Here is a 17064-nt window from a genome sequence, read left to right on the forward strand (position 1 = left end):
AGCAATTACGTCATGTAAAAATGTTCAAGGCTTTTATTTTGGAATTTTTGTTATATTCAAGGCTTTTATTTTGAAATTATTATTATGCTTAATTTTAAAGTTCCAAACTAATCCCATGTGTAACAGTTACTGAGTTAAATCAGTTATATACAGCCCATAGCAGCAAATAGTTCTAAAGGCCAGTTCTCAGTCCTGATCTGTTTCATCTGAGGGTTCCACTATAGATAGAACTACAGTGATGCGTATTTGTAGTCCTAACCAGCAGCCAATAGCCTCTTGAGTTCCGTTGCTATGTTAAATAAGTTTCTCACCAAGGTGTGAACTGTTAGTGAAAGAGGCTGAGACAGCCTAGAAAATCCTGTCGCATGACTTTGCTCTGAAGCACCGTGACAGAAAACCGTACGATCTAGATAAATTTCGAAAACATTTTACCGGAGCAGACATGCGTATCAATGTCAGGACCGATTTTGATACCAATCGTGCGATATTTGTGGGCGTGATGGCGATTTGAAAATTATTTTGGGGTGAAAAAGTTCTCTTGATTTCTCACTCTAATCAGTGAGAGACGCACTCTAAATTTAGGAAAAATGAGAAACTTTGGGTCGCTTAGAGACAAATTGTGGACAAACCGTAATTGGTATCGACGAGCCGTCTTCACTTTCGAAGAGATCACAGACGTATCTACAAAATGAAATTTGAATGGCATTTCTACGTGAATTCGTGACGACACAGAAAATCCTCAAAAATAGGGTATTTCTAGGATTTTTCCCATTGACTTATAATGGGGTTTTGTTCATAGTTTTTTGCGAATTATGCCGCCATGTTAACCCCGAATCCCACCAAAAGTAATAGCTCCAATGGCGTGAATTTTCTGCACGTTTTGATACCTCATTTGTAGGTGTGCACGCAGCGGTACGAGCCGCATTAACGGTTACGGATGAAAAATAAAGAATTGGGAGAATAGCAATAGGTTCCTGCCATTGCTTTGCATGGCAGGAACCTATTATTTATTCTCAACAACAGTATATTTACTGCCACCTAGAGTCAGATTTACATCATCGCTTTGTATCAGGTTTGTTAGTTTTGCTCAACATCAGCAGGTTAATCTGTCAGTTTATCATCCAGTGATCAGAACAGTTTTCCTTCAGCTCCATGAGGGATCGTTATAGATCCATTATAGATTTCCACAGAATGTTGAGTATAAACATTTGTCCTTTTAATCCGCCTTAAATTATCAGCATTTGGTGCATTATGTAATATGTTATCCAAAGGTTGTTTTAGATTTATTTGCTTTGCCTTTATTACTCAAAATGAGGCATGATGCTGCCATTACCATGCATAGTTAAACATATATGTTCTGTTTTTATCTACTTCTTGTTCTGTTTGCACATTTCTGCTGAAAAATGTAGATAAATAAAAGTTCCAGAGGTTCAAAACTCACTTTTTTGATTATTTTTGGATTATTTTTTCTTTATGTGTGAAGCAGCTGAAATGACATTTTGTTAATAAACTGATCTGATTTAAGATGGACGTGTCTTTAATTTGTAGAATTGATTCTTTATTAGTTGTTGTGACATTTGATCCACCTTAACCTGTTGGTGAGTTAAGCAGAACTCCTTATCATTAATTTACAGGTAATTTGTTGAAATGCTTGGTGATAATCTAATTTTTTATCTTTAAATTTAGACCATATTTAGTTTTAAACTTAATATCAATCTATTACCAGTCACAGCTTTAGATGCACTAAATGAATGCTTGATGCTGCTGTTACCCACAGAGAGTGAAGTCATTTTTGCCACGTTCAGACCTCTGCTGCTTCTGTAACCACATTCTCATGAAAATACTTCCTGTTTTAATTATCACAAACCAAAGGAGGGCAGAAAACTTCTTCAGATCTGCATTAATCCACCCTAAGTTCTCACACCAGAATATTTCCTATCATCTTTCTACATCAACACAAAATGTAGCAGAGCAGTAAACTGAGAACATGAATGTTATTTTTAACATTGACACTCAACAAATTGAAATAAAATGCAGTCAATTGTTACACATATATGAACCATATATGTTCAAACAGCTAACCTCTTCCTCTTTTCAACAAATGGCTCCACTTTATCATATGTTCCACCATGGCAATCGATGAGTTTTTATATGTTTGAAGAAAATTTGAAGACTAAAATTTTATTAGTATTAAATGATTGGTATTTTTACTCTTTATATAACAGTTTTATTTATTTGCATTACATTTTTAAAAACATGTTACATGAAAGTTTAAAATGTATATGCTCCATATTATGTAGTACTTGCTCATATTGAACACAAGGGGGCGCCAGCTACTATGGTTATCAGCATGATTTCTGTTCAGAAATGTTAAAAATCAGTAATTACTTTTTTCATGCATTTTAGCATTAACACTTTTTCATTAACTCTTTCTTAAACCTTTCTGTAAATATTAATATCTTAATATGGAGATTTTTATCAATGTTTCCGAAATAATTTATTTTTGTCATTAATCCACAATAAGATCATGTTACATTAGATGAGTCTCATCATGTAAATTTGTTGTAAATTTGTAGCATTTCAGTGTCTCAAACACAGCAGTTCATTCTGAATTCAAAATGAAGACACAGAAACTGACCCAACGTTTCTACATTACACCACCAGCTGTGGTGTGAAGCCTTGCAGCTTTCATGACGAAGTTAAACCCTGAATAACTACAGGAAGTAAAAACATAGAGGTTTAAGAGCTCAAGTTGTCACTGAGGTTCAGGAAGCAGAGAGACGATGAAGCAGAGAGGAGCCATGGAGGATCCTATGTGGAGGAAAATGTTTCTGTTTTTCATCCTGCAGTTTACAGGTGAGACTCTGAACAGCTACTGTTTATTAAATCCTCTTCATTTCAACATTAACATCACTGTTTCATCGATGCATCATGTTGGTAGTTTCATAAGGAAGAACCTGAGTTTAACTTCCTGTTGATAATCTGGTTGTAGAAGATATAAAATGTCTCTACAGTTATTCTTTATTTATATTTCTTATGTGAATATTTCTGGTTTTGTGTCATCAGGAGCTCTGAGCAGAGATCTGTCTCTCTACTACGCTGTCAGAGCTGGAGATGACATCACTTTGTCCTGTGAAAATGTGATCGATGGTCACAGTAACTGTGACACAACAACCTGGGTCTACGGTTATGCAAGTCAACCAGCTGTAGAGTTAGTTATTCATGGGAAGGTTAAGGATCCCAGATCAGACAGACTGAGTGTTTCTGCAAACTGTTCTCTGGTTGTAAAGAAAGTCACAGATCAGGATGTTGGTTTGTACAACTGCAGACAGTTTGAGAAACCAGGAGAAGGTCAGTTTGGTCCAGATGCTTTGGTTCATCTTTCTCTCGTTCACTGTGAGTATTATACAATATTTTCATCTTCAGCTTTTAGTGACAACAACCTGCTGACAGCAGAATCATAATGATTTCATAAACTGAAGTAACCATAGTTACTCTGCTTTTCTCTTTCAAATCCTCCTCAGTGACAAAACATGAGGACCAGAACAAGATGACATTAACCTGCTCTGTGGTGACAGATGAACCATGTAAACACTCAGTGAAGTGGTTGTATAATGGTAACTATATTGATAAAGACAACAAAGAAATAACAGAATCATCGTCTTCCTGCTCTGCTGCTGTCGCCTTCCAGACGTCTAATTACTTTTACCAGTCAAGGTTTAACACGTTCAAGTGTGAAGTAAAGATAGAAAATAAAGTTCAGCTTTTTACCTTCAGCTCTCGTCCATCAGGTGAGAAATTATGAAGTTAAAATTCTCATGTAAATATATTAATCACATGAAACAATTTTTTCTAAGAAGTATTGTTGACTTATGCTCCATTTGTAGAGAAAGACAAAACAACAACCACATCGGCAGTTACAACTAAACTAGATGGAACATCAGTCTGTAGAGACGGAGGTAAAAATGAACCAACATTTTCTAAAAATATGGAAAAAAGTGAGTCTTAAATGTCCATTTAGTGACATTTTGAAACAACAAATGAAGATATTAGTTTTGAAGCTTTAAATAGTGCAGCTTTAGGTCTTTCATTATATAGTTTGCATTCTTGCTGTTTTTACATTAATTGATGCTCCACCAATCAAAGTTGTTGTTCCAGTTTCTCTGGTTTGTCTCTGAACATAACCTGCGGCAGACTGGTGGAGGTTCCTCTCTGGTTCTGTGGGTTTAGCTGCTCTGATAGCAGCTGTTCTGATCGTCACCATTTGGGCCAGAACTAAAGGTCAGAGTATCAACAGATCACTGGGAAAACTAGATAAACATGAAGGTTCTTTAGAGTAGCTGAACTTTGCTCTTCTGTTTTAGGGAGGAAAACACATCTGGATAAAAACACTGTGAGTTTTTAAAACAAATATCAATCATTTGTTTTCAGTTTGTTTTATATCAGAGTAAAGGAAATGTGATCTGAGTAAATGTATCTGCCAGAACGATGTGAAGAGCTGTAGTTTATTAGTTCCTGAGAAAAGTTAATCATGCAGAAAACTACCTGAATAAAAACACCAGCTGCTGGATTTAGCCATAATTTCAAAGAGATTAATTCTGGTTTAAGTGCTAATCTGTCCAGCAGGCTGTTGGCATGTTTTATCTCACTTTTATACTAATTATATGTATATTGATCTCTTTTTTTAAATGTCAGATGTTAATAAATTGTTTGTGTTTCTCTCAGCTGTGTTATAATGAAGATGAAGCTGCTCTGAACTATGAAAACATCAGAACTTCTTCAGTTTGATCCTCCTGCTTTTCTCAGACTCAGTAGATTCAGACGCTAAACATCAGAAGAAGAAGAAGAATGACTTTATTCATCCCAGCAGGGAAATTATTTCGCAGTTACAGCAAGAATTTTTTATACACAGATTAACACACACACGATGGGAGCTGCGTCTGCAGGCAGCCAGCTGAGCCGGCGCCAGGTTTATCAGCAGGTTTATCTGTTTTAATGTTATCTGTTGTAATAAAAAACAGCTGAAATGTTAAAATAACATCTTAAATTAAGCATAAGAAGAGTTTAATGAGCAGATTGTTACTTTTCAGATTAAATATCAATTTTGTTAATAGGTAATTCAGAAAATGAATTATTTCCTGGTTTGTGCTGCAGAGCGTCATGAATTAATTATGTCATCCTGATGAGTAAAGCAGTAACTGAACAGTGTGGAGAATTATCCTTCTCCATGCTGAGTTCTTGATCTATGAGGTTGAAGAAGAGTCAGTGAGTTGAATTCATGAATTTCATTTATTAATACCAAAATGCAGCTGGTCCATATTGTCAGTAGGGGTCAGTGTGATTCCACCAATGACAAAGAGATCAACGGAGAAACAGATACGGTCGTCTCTAAATCATACATGCATCATCTTATTTCCACGTAACATTTTATGATTGACTCTTGTGAACCTCTAAGGAGCCCAATAGCACTGAATTGTAATTTGACTCCACTGCGCCCCCTAGTTTAATCCATCAGCTGTATCTCCTCACTACATCGGCCGATCTGCACCAGATTTTTTGTGCGTCGTCGGGAAGTGCTGCTGAACGCATCGATGCATATCACCTGGCAGACGGGCGCGGGAACTAACCCCCGCGGTGGCCAATAGGCCGGAGAGGCGCTGAGCTGCGAGGGCCAACCGACGCCGCTTGCGGCTTTAATTACATTTGTAATCTTTTGGGATAAAATGTCAATTTCTGTTTTGTACCTGTGTAAATGGAAATACGTGCCTGTAAAAAAATCCAATCTATATAAATGTTGTGCTAATAAATCAGAATTTGTGATAATGAATAAATGTTTCTATCTTTTAAACAAAAATGTCTGAGATTTTCATGTTTGTGTCATGAGTTGGTGGTGTTGAGGTGGTGAGGCAGACGCAGCAGACCCAGGTAAGATGAATGATTGATTTTAATAAAGACAACACAGTCCAATCAACGGGCAGCATGGCCGAGCAGAAGCCAGGGCTCGACGCCGGTACCAACCGTTAACACGAATGGACAACACGAATGACAGCACGCACATTAGACGAGGACCCGACAAAGAACAGACACACAGGTGACACTAGATACACTGGGGGTAATCAGGGAACAAGAAACACCTGGGAACTAATCAAGGGGAGAACAGGACAACACGGAGACACGGAGACACTGAAAACTCGAAATTAGCACACAGAAAACACAGAATACGACAGTTTGTGCATCTAAAGTTAATTTAAATTTAAATAAAAGCTAAAATAAAAAATAATAAAATAATTACACCAGTTCCACATTTAATCTTAATCTCTGTTTACAAGTCAAAAAGTTGTTAGTAAAACTGCATTGAGATAATTAACTTCACTTACATGAATTTTAAAGCTGCAAGTCAAAAACATTGACCAATCTCAGCTGATTGGTCAATGTCATGTCAATCACAAATTCAACTATCCAATCAGAGAACAGAAGGGTTTGGCTGTCAGACCTGGTTCTACTGAGTTTCAGGTAAAATATGATTCTGTAAATGTGTTGCTCTGTAGCTGCAGGTTTAAAATAAACTGAGTTGATTAGTGAATAAAATGTTCCCATCAACGTTCTAATAACGTGTATTTATGTGGTTATTGTGGGTTAAAACCTCAGAGCTCTGCTGCTGCTGCTGTTCACTTCCTCATCATCTAACAGAAAAACATGTCAGAGATCAAACTGGAAACCAGCACATCTTAAAAAGTAAAAGGAAATGGTAAATGTGATGGATCTATAAAACTGGACTTTTCATCGCTAACTCCAATCAGATCCCCTGGATTCTTCAGCTTAAATATCAGAGTCTCTAATAGACCCTAACAAAAGAGAAAATGCATCTATTTACAACATTAATGTAATCTGAAAATAATCACATGTTGATTTTTCTTTCTTATTTTAGTCATCTTGCATTGTGTTTCATGTCATAAACCAGTGGGGCCCAAAGTGGGTCCTGGAGGTCCGGCATCCTGCATGTTTTAGTTTTCTCCCTGGTTTAACTCACCTGGATCAAATGATGGTTCATTAGAAGCTGTAAGAAGAACATTAACATGCTAAAAAGGTTGTTATTACCAGCAGAGAGAGAACTAAAACATGCAGGATGCCGGGCCTGCAGGACCCACTTGGGCACCATGTGATAACCAGACATGTATGAGTACATAGTTTTATTCAGTTCTTTCTTAAATGCAGCTTCTTTAACCATATTTCAGTTTACAGGAAACAAAATGGTTTCCATGTGCTCATCAGTGTTTTAACCATCTCATTTTTAACAGTTAAAACCTTCAGAGCTCTTTAGCCACATTCTCACAGAAAACTTCCTCTTTTCTTCTCAGAAATAAACCGTCCAGTGGAACCATGAACCAATAAAGGGTCTGAGGTCAGCTACACATCTTAACTTCATCAGGGAGGTGAGAAACTGACCGGGGCGTTCACACATATCTAAATGTAATTTTCACACATTCGTCATCTTTCACATTTTAATCATCGATGCTCCGAAACCAACCAGATGATTTGACCAAATAAAGCGATGAGCCTCCATCAGTCAGAATGAGGAGGTGGTGAGAATCAGGAAGTAGAATCTTTATCTGTGTTCAGGAGGCAGTCAGTCAGTTCTGAGAGCAACAGACGCACAATGGCTCAACTCCCCTGGATTCAAGGCTTTTTATTCATCATCCTGCAGCTCACAGGTAGGAGGACACTAAACATTTCTATAGAGCTACAGATCATAGATCTGCTTTATTCACTGTGTTCAGATTTAATGTTTATTTACATAACCTCATGCTGACAAGTGTTAGATGTTCACTGAACACCCATTAAAACTATATTTTTAAATGCAGCATCTTTCAATGCACTGAAGTCATTGTTTTTTTTATATAAATTATAAATCCGTTTAAACATGTCAGCTGATCAAATCATCCCATGGAAATTAAACACTATTTCTGCAGCGGTTTCCATGCTCAGAGAGCCAAATGAAAAATAATAAAACGGTTTAAATGTGTGACTTCATTCTTCCTTCTCTGATGTGCTAACAGACCCACAGCTGGTCTCTCTGCCTGCAGCAGGTTCAGTCAGTTATTAACATCATTTGTCAGATATGAATATTGAGAGGTTTGAGTGGCTTGTTATTAGTGGAGACACTAGATAATATCTATTGGTAAAATCTGGTCGGCTAGTTTTTTGAGAAACATCTTGTTTTAGTTTGTTTCATTTTTTGTTATATGACTCTAATAATTCTGATGTTCTCATCAGAGTTTTAACCACTTTTTATTTGCTCATCTTTAACAGTTAAAACCTTCTTAGCTCTTTAGCCACATTCTAAGAAAACTTCCACTTTGGTTCACAGAAATAAACTTTTCAGTGGAACCTTGAGGAATTAAAAGCTCTGAGATCAGCAACACATCTTAACCTTGTCACATATCTGAACTGTAACTTTCACACATTCATCATCTTCCTCTTTTTAGCACCTCACCTTCAGAAACCTTAGTGATCTCATCCTGCTGCTGTTGTCTCTTTACATTTACTGGTCAATTATTTTCCTGTTTAAAAAGATGAGACACATTTATATTTCTTTAATCCTTTAACCTTCTGACCTTTCTCTATAATCAGTTCAGTTTTTGTCATAAAGTGGAGGTGTGGAGGTGGTGAGGCAGGACGATGTAGACCCAGGGTGTAATAAATAAATGATTTTAATGATGAATGTCCAGAATAACACAGTCCAACATGGTCCAAAAACACCGGGCAGCATGGCCGAGCGGAAGCCAGGGCTCAACTCCGGTAGCAACCGGTCACACGATGGACTAGACGAACTGGGCACACAGACGACAGAGGCAACACGCAAAATGAGACAACAGCTTAGACAAGGACCAGACGAGGAACAAGTGACACAGGTGGGGTTAAATACACAGGAAGTAATCAAGTAATTGAGACACACCAGGGAGCAATCAAAGGGGTAATACAGGACAGCACAGCGACTCAAAGACACAAAAACTCAAATCAAGACGCAGAAAAAATGATTCCTAACAGTTTTAAAGTCTATAAATGATTCTGCTTTGGCCTCTGAATCATTTGTACCATATCTAAATCAGCTTAAGTTTTAAAAAAGTCCATAAATATCAGTCAATATGAGGAAGTGACATCATGTGGGTCAGTAATAAGAGTCTCCATCTCTACCAGAAATAAATACTGAGAACAAAAGATTCAGATGGATTATAATGTTTTTCTTATTGATTCTAAATGTTACAGGTATGAATACAGCTATAGTAAATCTACTAATTGTGTTGGATCATCTTTAAACTGATTTCTTGAAAAATTTTCAAATCTGTTTAAATTATCTCAAGATGAAAATGAATCATTTATGTTGATTATTGTGACACAAAGCTGCATATTCATGATTTACTTTCTCTCATCTCCTCAGCAGCAGCAGCTGAAGAAATGTCTCACTTTGTTGTCAGAGATGGAGATGAAGTCACTCTGCCTGCTCAATGTTTTAGAAACCAGGTGCAAACCTGTGACAAAACTACGTGGATACTTGGTGGTCATAGATCAGTGACACTGTATGAACATGGGAAGATTCAGAAAGATTCCAGAACTAAATCAGACAGACTGAGTGTTACAGCAAACTGTTCTCTGGTTATAAAGAAGATCTCAGTGGAGGATGTTGGTCTTTATGGCTGCAGACAGTTTGACTCATCAGGAAAACAAGTAGCAGAGTCTGAGGTTGTTCTGTATGTTGTTAACAGTGAGTATTTATATTATTATGTTTTCACTTCAAAATATTTTGCTACAGTAGAAAATGATACAATACAATGAATATGAAATGTTGAAAATGTTGTTACTGTAACAATGTCTTCACCTTCCTCAGTGACTGAACAGAAGATCAGTGATGAAACCATCCTGATCTGCTCTGTGTCGACATTTGGTGGATGTTCTCACTCAGTGAAGTGGCTGTATGATAAGAAAGATGATGAAAATATCAGAACCATAACTCCACCTCAGTCTGCCTGTTCAGCCACTGTTAGCTTCACAACTTCTCCTCATGTTTCCACATCAAAACGTTCTGAGTTATTCAGATGTCAAGTTAAACCTGAAGGAGACACCAAGGAGTTTACCTTCAGGATTTCACCTCCGAGAGAAAAACCAGGTGAGAATATGAACTGTTAATAACTACTTCCTGTCTGTTGATAAAATGATGCTTCTGAAATATTACAATTTAAATGACAGTTTGTTAATTTAGAAATCACTCATAGAAACATAATATTCTTTAACAGGATGAAACTGTGACAATAGTTGAGAATTAAATCTAACTTGAAGATATTTGGATTGTGTGATGTTTTCTTTAAAATATTTATTTTTACTTATTTTCCAGGTACGACACGACCAACCAAAGTAACGATGACTTTGATTAGAATGAAACCAACAAAGGCTAAAGAGACAATCCAACCCACAACAGGAAGTTATTCATCAAACTCTAAATACTCTAAATCTATGACGATATGTTTAATATCGTCATAGATATTAATTATATCTATGACGATAGATATGTTTAATTTCAATGTTTCTGAAATATATTAATTTATTTATGTGATTTTTATCTCTGATATATTATCATAAATCTGTTAGTAGATTTATGGTATTTATTAGATCTATTGAAAATATATTTAAAAACAAAACCAGTGATTTGGTTTTGTGGGAAAAAGAAAGCATTAAGAAAATTTCCTGTTTGTTGTTTGTACTTTACCATAAAACATAAAAACAAAATTAATAAACTCTAAACAACTGAAGAGCTTCATGATATTTAAGGGTAACTATATTGATAAAGACAACAAAGAAATAACAGAATTATCGTCTTCCTGCTCTGCTGCTGTCGCCTTCCAGACGTCAAATTACTTTTACCATTCAAGGTTTAACATGTTCAAGTGTGAAGTAAAGATAGAAAATAAAGTTCAGCTTTTTAACTTCAGCTCTCATCAATTGGGTGAGAAATTATGAAGTTAAAAATTTCTTGTAAATATATTAATCACATGAAACAATTTTTTCTAAGAAGTATTGTTGACTTATGCTCCATTTTTAGAGAAAGACAAAACAACAACCACATCGGCAGTTACAACTAAACTAGATGGAACATCAGTCTGTAGAGACGGAGGTAAAAATAAACCAACATTTTCTAAAAATATGGAAAAAAGTGAGTCTTAAATGTCCATTTAATGACATTTTTAAACAACAAATGAAGCTTATTATTTTTGAAGCTTTAAATAATGCAGCTTTAGGTCTTTCATTATAGTTTGCATTCATGCGGTTTTTACATTAATTGATGCTCCACCAATCAAAGTTGTTGTTCCAGTTTCTCTGGTTTGTCTCTGAACATAACCTGCAGCAGACTGGTGGAGGTTCCTCTCTGGTTCTGTGGGTTTAGCTGCTCTGATAGCAGCTGTTCTGATCGTCACCATTTGGGCCAGAACTAAAGGTCAGAGTATCAACAGATCACTGGGAAAACTGGATAAACATGAAGGTTCTTTAGAGAAGCTGAACTTTGCTCTTCTGTTTTAGGGAGGAAAACACATCTGGATAAAAACACTGTGAGTTTTTAAAACAAATATCAATCATTTGTTTTCAGTTTGTTTTATATCAGAGTAAAGGAAATGTGATCTGAGTAAATGTATCTGCCAGAACGATGTGAAGAGCTGTAGTTTATTAGTTCCTGAGAAAAGTTAATCATGCAGAAAACTACCTGAATAAAAACACCAGCTGCTGGATTTAGTCATAATTTCAAAGAGATTAATTCTGGTTTAAGTGCTAATCTGTACAGCAGGCTGTTGGCATGTTTTATCTCACTTTTATACTAATTATTTGTATATTGATCTCTTTTTTTAAATGTCAGATGTTAATAAATTGTTTGTGTTTCTCTCAGGTGTGTTATGATGAAGATGAAGCTGCTCTGAACTATGAAAACATCAGAACTTCTTCAGTTTGATCCTCCTGCTTTTCTCAGACTCAGTAGATTCAGACGCTAAACATCAGAAGAAGAAGAATGACTTTATTCATCCCAGCAGGGAAATTATTTCGCAGTTACAGCAAGAATTTTTTATACACAGATTAACACACACACGACGGGAGCTGCGTCTGCAGGCAGCCAGCTGAGCCGGCGCCAGGTTTATCAGCAGGTTTATCTGTTTTAATGTTATCTGTTGTAATAAAAAAGCTGCTGAAATGTTAAAATAACATCTTAAATTAAGCATAAGAAGAGTTTAATGAGCAGATTGTTACTTTTCAGATTAAATATCAATTTTGTTAATAGGTAATTCAGAAAATGAATTATTTCCTGGTTTGTGCTGCAGAGCGTCATGAATTAATTATGTCATCCTGATGAGTAAAGCAGTAACTGAACAGTGTGGAGAATTTTCCTTCTCCATGCTGAGTTCTTGATCTATGATGTTGAAGAAGAGTCAGTGAGTTGAATTCATGAATTTCATTTATTAATACCAAAATGCAGCTGGTCCATATTGTCAGTAGGGGTCAGCGTGATTCCACCAATGACAAAGAGATCAACGGAGAAACAGATACGGTCGTCTCTAAATCATACATGCATCATCTTATTTCCACGTAACATTTTATGATTGACTCTTGTGAACCTCTAAGGAGCCCAATAGCACTGAATTGTAATTTGACTCCACTGCGCCCCCTAGTTTAATCCATCAGCTGTATCTCCTCACTACATCGGCCGATCTGCACCAGATTTTTTGTGCGTCGTCGGGAAGTGCTGCTGAACGCATCGATGCATATCACCTGGCAGACGGGCGCGGGAACTAACCCCCGCGGTGGCCAATAGGCCGGAGAGGCGCTGAGCTGCGAGGGCCAACCGACGCCGCTTGCGGCTTTAATTACATTTGTAATCTTTTGGGATAAAATGTCAATTTCTGTTTTGTACCTGTGTAAATGGAAATACGTGCCTGTAAAAAAATCCAATCTATATAAATGTTGTGCTAATAAATCAGAATTTGTGATTATGAATAAATGTTTCTATCTTTTAAACAAAAATGTCTGAGATTTTCATGTTTGTGTCATGAGTTGGTGGTGTTGAAGTGGTGAGGCAGACGCAGCAGACCCAGGTAAGATGAATGATTGATTTTAATAAAGACAACACAGTCCAATCAACGGGCAGCACGGCCGAGCAGAAGCCAGGGCTCGACGCCGGTAGCAACCGTTAACACGAATGGACAACACGAATGACAGCACGCACATTAGACAAGGACCTGACAAAGAGCAGAGACACAGGTGACACTAGATACACTGGGGGTAATCAGGGAACAAGAAACACCTGGGAACTAATCAAGGGGAGAACAGGACAACACGGAGACACAGAGACACTGAAAACTCGAAATTAACACACAGAAAACACAGAACACGACAGTACCCCCGGTCCGGCGGCCGTCCGTGGCGCTGGAGGCGGGAACCACGGAGGTGGTCCGGTGGCCGTCCGCGGTGCCGGAGGCCACGACGAGGAGTCCCGGGGGCCGCCCAGAGGCAGCGACGACGAGTCCCGGAGGCCGCCCAGAGGCGGCAAGGAGCGCAGAGAGTCGGGGTCTCAGGAGGAACCCAGAGAGTCGGGGTCTCGGGAGGAACCCAGAGAGTCGGGGTCTCGGGAGGAACCCAGAGAGTCTCGGTCTCGGGAGGAACGCTGAGAGGCGGAAGTGGTCCGGAGCGGACCCTTGGAGCTGGCAGCGGAGGAAGTCCAGAGAGGAGCCTCGGAGCCGGCAGCGAAGGTGAGCCGGAGCGAATCCTCGGGCCGGCCGGCGGAGGTGAGCCGGAGCGAAGCCTCGGAGCTGGCGGCGGAGGTGAGCCGGAGCGAAGCCTCGGGGCCGGCGGCAGAGGAATGCCGGAGCGAGGCCTCGGAGCCGGCAGAGGAGGTGGCGGTTCCGGAAAGCGACGAGGGGCCGGGTCCGCCGGCGGCTCACGTTGCTGTCTTCCCAGGTGGAGGTAACGGCGGGGACCGAATCCGGGGGGCTCTGGAGTGGTGACTGCTGGGGTATGACATTGGTTCCTCCATAGATCATAGTCCGAATCCAGCCCCATTTCCTCCAGCAGCAGCGGAGATGGCAGGATCTCTACGTCCCTGTAGAGATCCCTCTGAGCCAACTCCAACTGCTGCTGGATCCATACCTCCTGGTACGCCTGAGCCATGAAGCTGCTTCCTCACATCGTTCTGGTCGGTTCCTTCTGTCATGAGTTGGTGGTGTTGAGGTGGTGAGGCAGACGCAGCAGACCCAGGTAAGATGAATGATTGATTTTAATAAAGACAACACAGTCCAATCAACGGGCAGCATGGCCGAGCAGAAGCCAGGGCTCGACGCCGGTACCAACCGTTAACACGAATGGACAACACGAATGACAGCATGCACATTAGACAAGGACCTGACAAAGAGCAGAGACACAGGTGACACTAAATACACTGGGGGTAATCAGGGAACAAGAAACACCTGGGAACTAATCAAGGGGAGAACAGGACAACACGGAGACACAGAGACACTGAAAACTCGAAATTAACACACAGAAAACACAGAACACGACAGTTTGTGCATCTAAAGTTAATTTTAATTTAAATAAAAGCTAAAATAAAAAATAATAAAATAATTACACCAGTTCCACATTTAATCTTAATCTCTGTTTACAAGTCAAAAAGTTGTTAGTAAAACTTTGCATTGAGATAATTATCTTAACTTACATGAATTTTAAAGCTGCAAGTCAAAAACATTGACCAATCTCAGCTGATTGGTCAATGTCATGTCAATCACAAATTCAACTATCCAATCAGAGAACAGAAGGGTTTGGCTGTCAGACCTGGTTCTACTGAGTTTCAGGTAAAATATGATTCTGTAAATGTGTTGCTCTGTAGCTGCAGGTTTAAAATAAACTGAGTTGATTAGTGAATAAAATGTTCCCATCAATGTTCTAATAACGTGTATTTATGTGGTTATTGTGGGTTAAAACCTCAGAGCTCTGCTGCTGCTGCTGTTCACTTCCTCATCATCTAACAGAAAAACATGTCAGAGATCAAACTGGAAACCAGCACATCTTAAAAAGTAAAAGGAAATGGTAACTGTGATGGATCCATAAAACTGGACTTTTCATCACTGACTCCAATCAGATCCCCTGGATTCTTCAGCTTAAATATCAGAGTCTCTAATAGACCCTAACAAAAGAGAAAATGCATCTATTTACAACATTAATGTAATCTGAAAATAATCACATGTTGATTTTTCTTTCTTTTTTTTGTCATCTTGCCTTGTGTGTCATGTCATAAACCAGTGGGGCCCAAAGTGGGTCCTGGAGGCCCGGCATCCTGCATGTTTTAGTTTTCTCCCTGGTTTAACTCACCTGGATCAAATGATGGCTCATTAGAAGCTATAAGAACATTAACATGCTAAAAAGGTTGTTGTTACCAGCAGAGAGAGAACTAAAACATGCAGGATGCCGGGCCTGCAGGACCCACTTTGGGCACCATGTGATAAACAGACATGTATAAGTACATAGTTTTATTCAGTTCTTTCTTAAATGCAGCTTCTTTAACCATATTTCAGTTTACAGGAAACAAAATGGTTTCCATGTGCTCATCAGTGTTTTAACCATCTCATTTTTAACAGTTAAAACCTTCAGAGCTCTTTAGCCACATTCTCACAGAAAACTTCCTCTTTTCTTCTCAGAAATAAACCGTCCAGTGGAACCATGAACCAATAAAGGGTCTGAGGTCAGCTACACATCTTAACTTCATCAGGGAGGTGAGAAACTGACCGGGGCGTTCACACATATCTAAATGTAATTTTCACACATTCGTGATCTTTCTCTGGTTAACACCTCACTGTCAGAAAACATACTGATCTCACCGTTTGCGCTTTAAAGGACACAGGGCAAATGATGCTGTTCACTCTGAACATTTATTAATCAATATTTTCCCTTTAAACAAACGAGGAGTTCTTCCCACAGTTTCCCAGTGGGATCCCCTCTGAGTTCGACTCTCGTTGTGTCCTTGGATTAGACACTTCACCGCCTCGCCTGCTGCTGGTCAGAAATGAGCTGGATTAAAATGTTTTATTATTGAACAGTTACAGGTAAGGATGAAGTTATAGTTCTTCCTTTGATTGTGTTGGATAATCTTTAAACTGATTTTAGCAATTTCGATTACTTAAATCTCCTCAAAATGGCAATCATTTATGTCAATGTCAATCATAATTTAAGACATCCAATCAGAAATCAGATGGGTTTGGCTGTCATTTTTGTGTTTTACTGAGCTGCAGCTCAAATGAGGATTCAAAGTTTCTGATTTTATCCTCACTGAAAATGTCTTTTCTGACAACTGTATTTTTTTAGTTTATTGCCTTAAATGATTAATTTGTATGCAGGTTTTTCCATTTCCTTAAAGATAATCACCATTTTACCAGTTAGGTGTCCAGGAAGTGTAATGCCCATAAACAGTAAAATATGACTCTGTAAATGTGTTGCTCTGTAGCTGCAGGTTTAAAATAAACTGAGTTGATGGTTTAATAAAATGTTCCCATCAACGTTCTAACCACGTGTATTTATGTGGTTATTGTGGGTTAAAAACTCAGAGCTCTGCTGCTGCTTTTCACTACAACAAACACTTCCTCATCATTTCACAGAAAAACTATTCAGAGATCAAACTGGAAACCCATTTTCTGTACGCCCTCGTCCCTTTGAGGGATCAGGAGGGGTGTTGGTGCCTCTCCAGCTACGTTCTAGGCGAGAGGCAGGGGTCACCTGGACAGGTCACCAGTCTGTCGCAGGGCAACACAGAGACATACAGGACACACAACCATGCACACACACTCTCACACCTAGGGAGAATTTAGAGAGACCAATTGACCTAACAGTCATGTTTTTGGACTGTGGGAGGAAGCCGGAGAACCCGGAGAGAACCCACGCATGCACACTCCATGCAGAAAGACCCCGGGCCGGGAATCGAACCCAGGACCTTCTTGCTGCAAGGCAACAGTGCTACCAATTGCGCCACTGTGCAGCCCCCAAACT

General features: G+C 38.8%; 1 protein-coding gene and 1 long non-coding RNA gene across 2 annotated transcripts; both read left to right on the forward strand.

Annotated features, from left to right (window-relative positions):
* The first annotated feature begins 2743 nt into the window (after positions 1-2743).
* LOC116734581 (uncharacterized) lies at positions 2744-4032 on the forward strand. Its single transcript, XM_032586058.1, has 5 exons — positions 2744-2856; positions 3067-3396; positions 3525-3791; positions 3888-3959; positions 4022-4032. The coding sequence occupies exons 1-5, from the start codon at positions 2784-2786 to the stop codon at positions 4030-4032; spliced, it is 753 nt and encodes a 250-aa protein (XP_032441949.1). The 5' UTR covers positions 2744-2783.
* A 7090-nt stretch (positions 4033-11122) lies between these two features.
* On the forward strand, positions 11123-12042 carry LOC116734386 (uncharacterized). The gene is made up of 4 exons (XR_004342215.1): positions 11123-11167; positions 11399-11488; positions 11572-11600; positions 11933-12042. It is a non-coding gene; the product is annotated as an uncharacterized LOC116734386 (long non-coding RNA).
* The last annotated feature ends 5022 nt before the right edge of the window (positions 12043-17064 follow it).

This window comes from Xiphophorus hellerii, chromosome 15 (genome assembly GCF_003331165.1).
Source record: "Xiphophorus hellerii strain 12219 chromosome 15, Xiphophorus_hellerii-4.1, whole genome shotgun sequence".
Classification (NCBI taxonomy): Eukaryota; Metazoa; Chordata; class Actinopteri; order Cyprinodontiformes; family Poeciliidae; genus Xiphophorus; species Xiphophorus hellerii.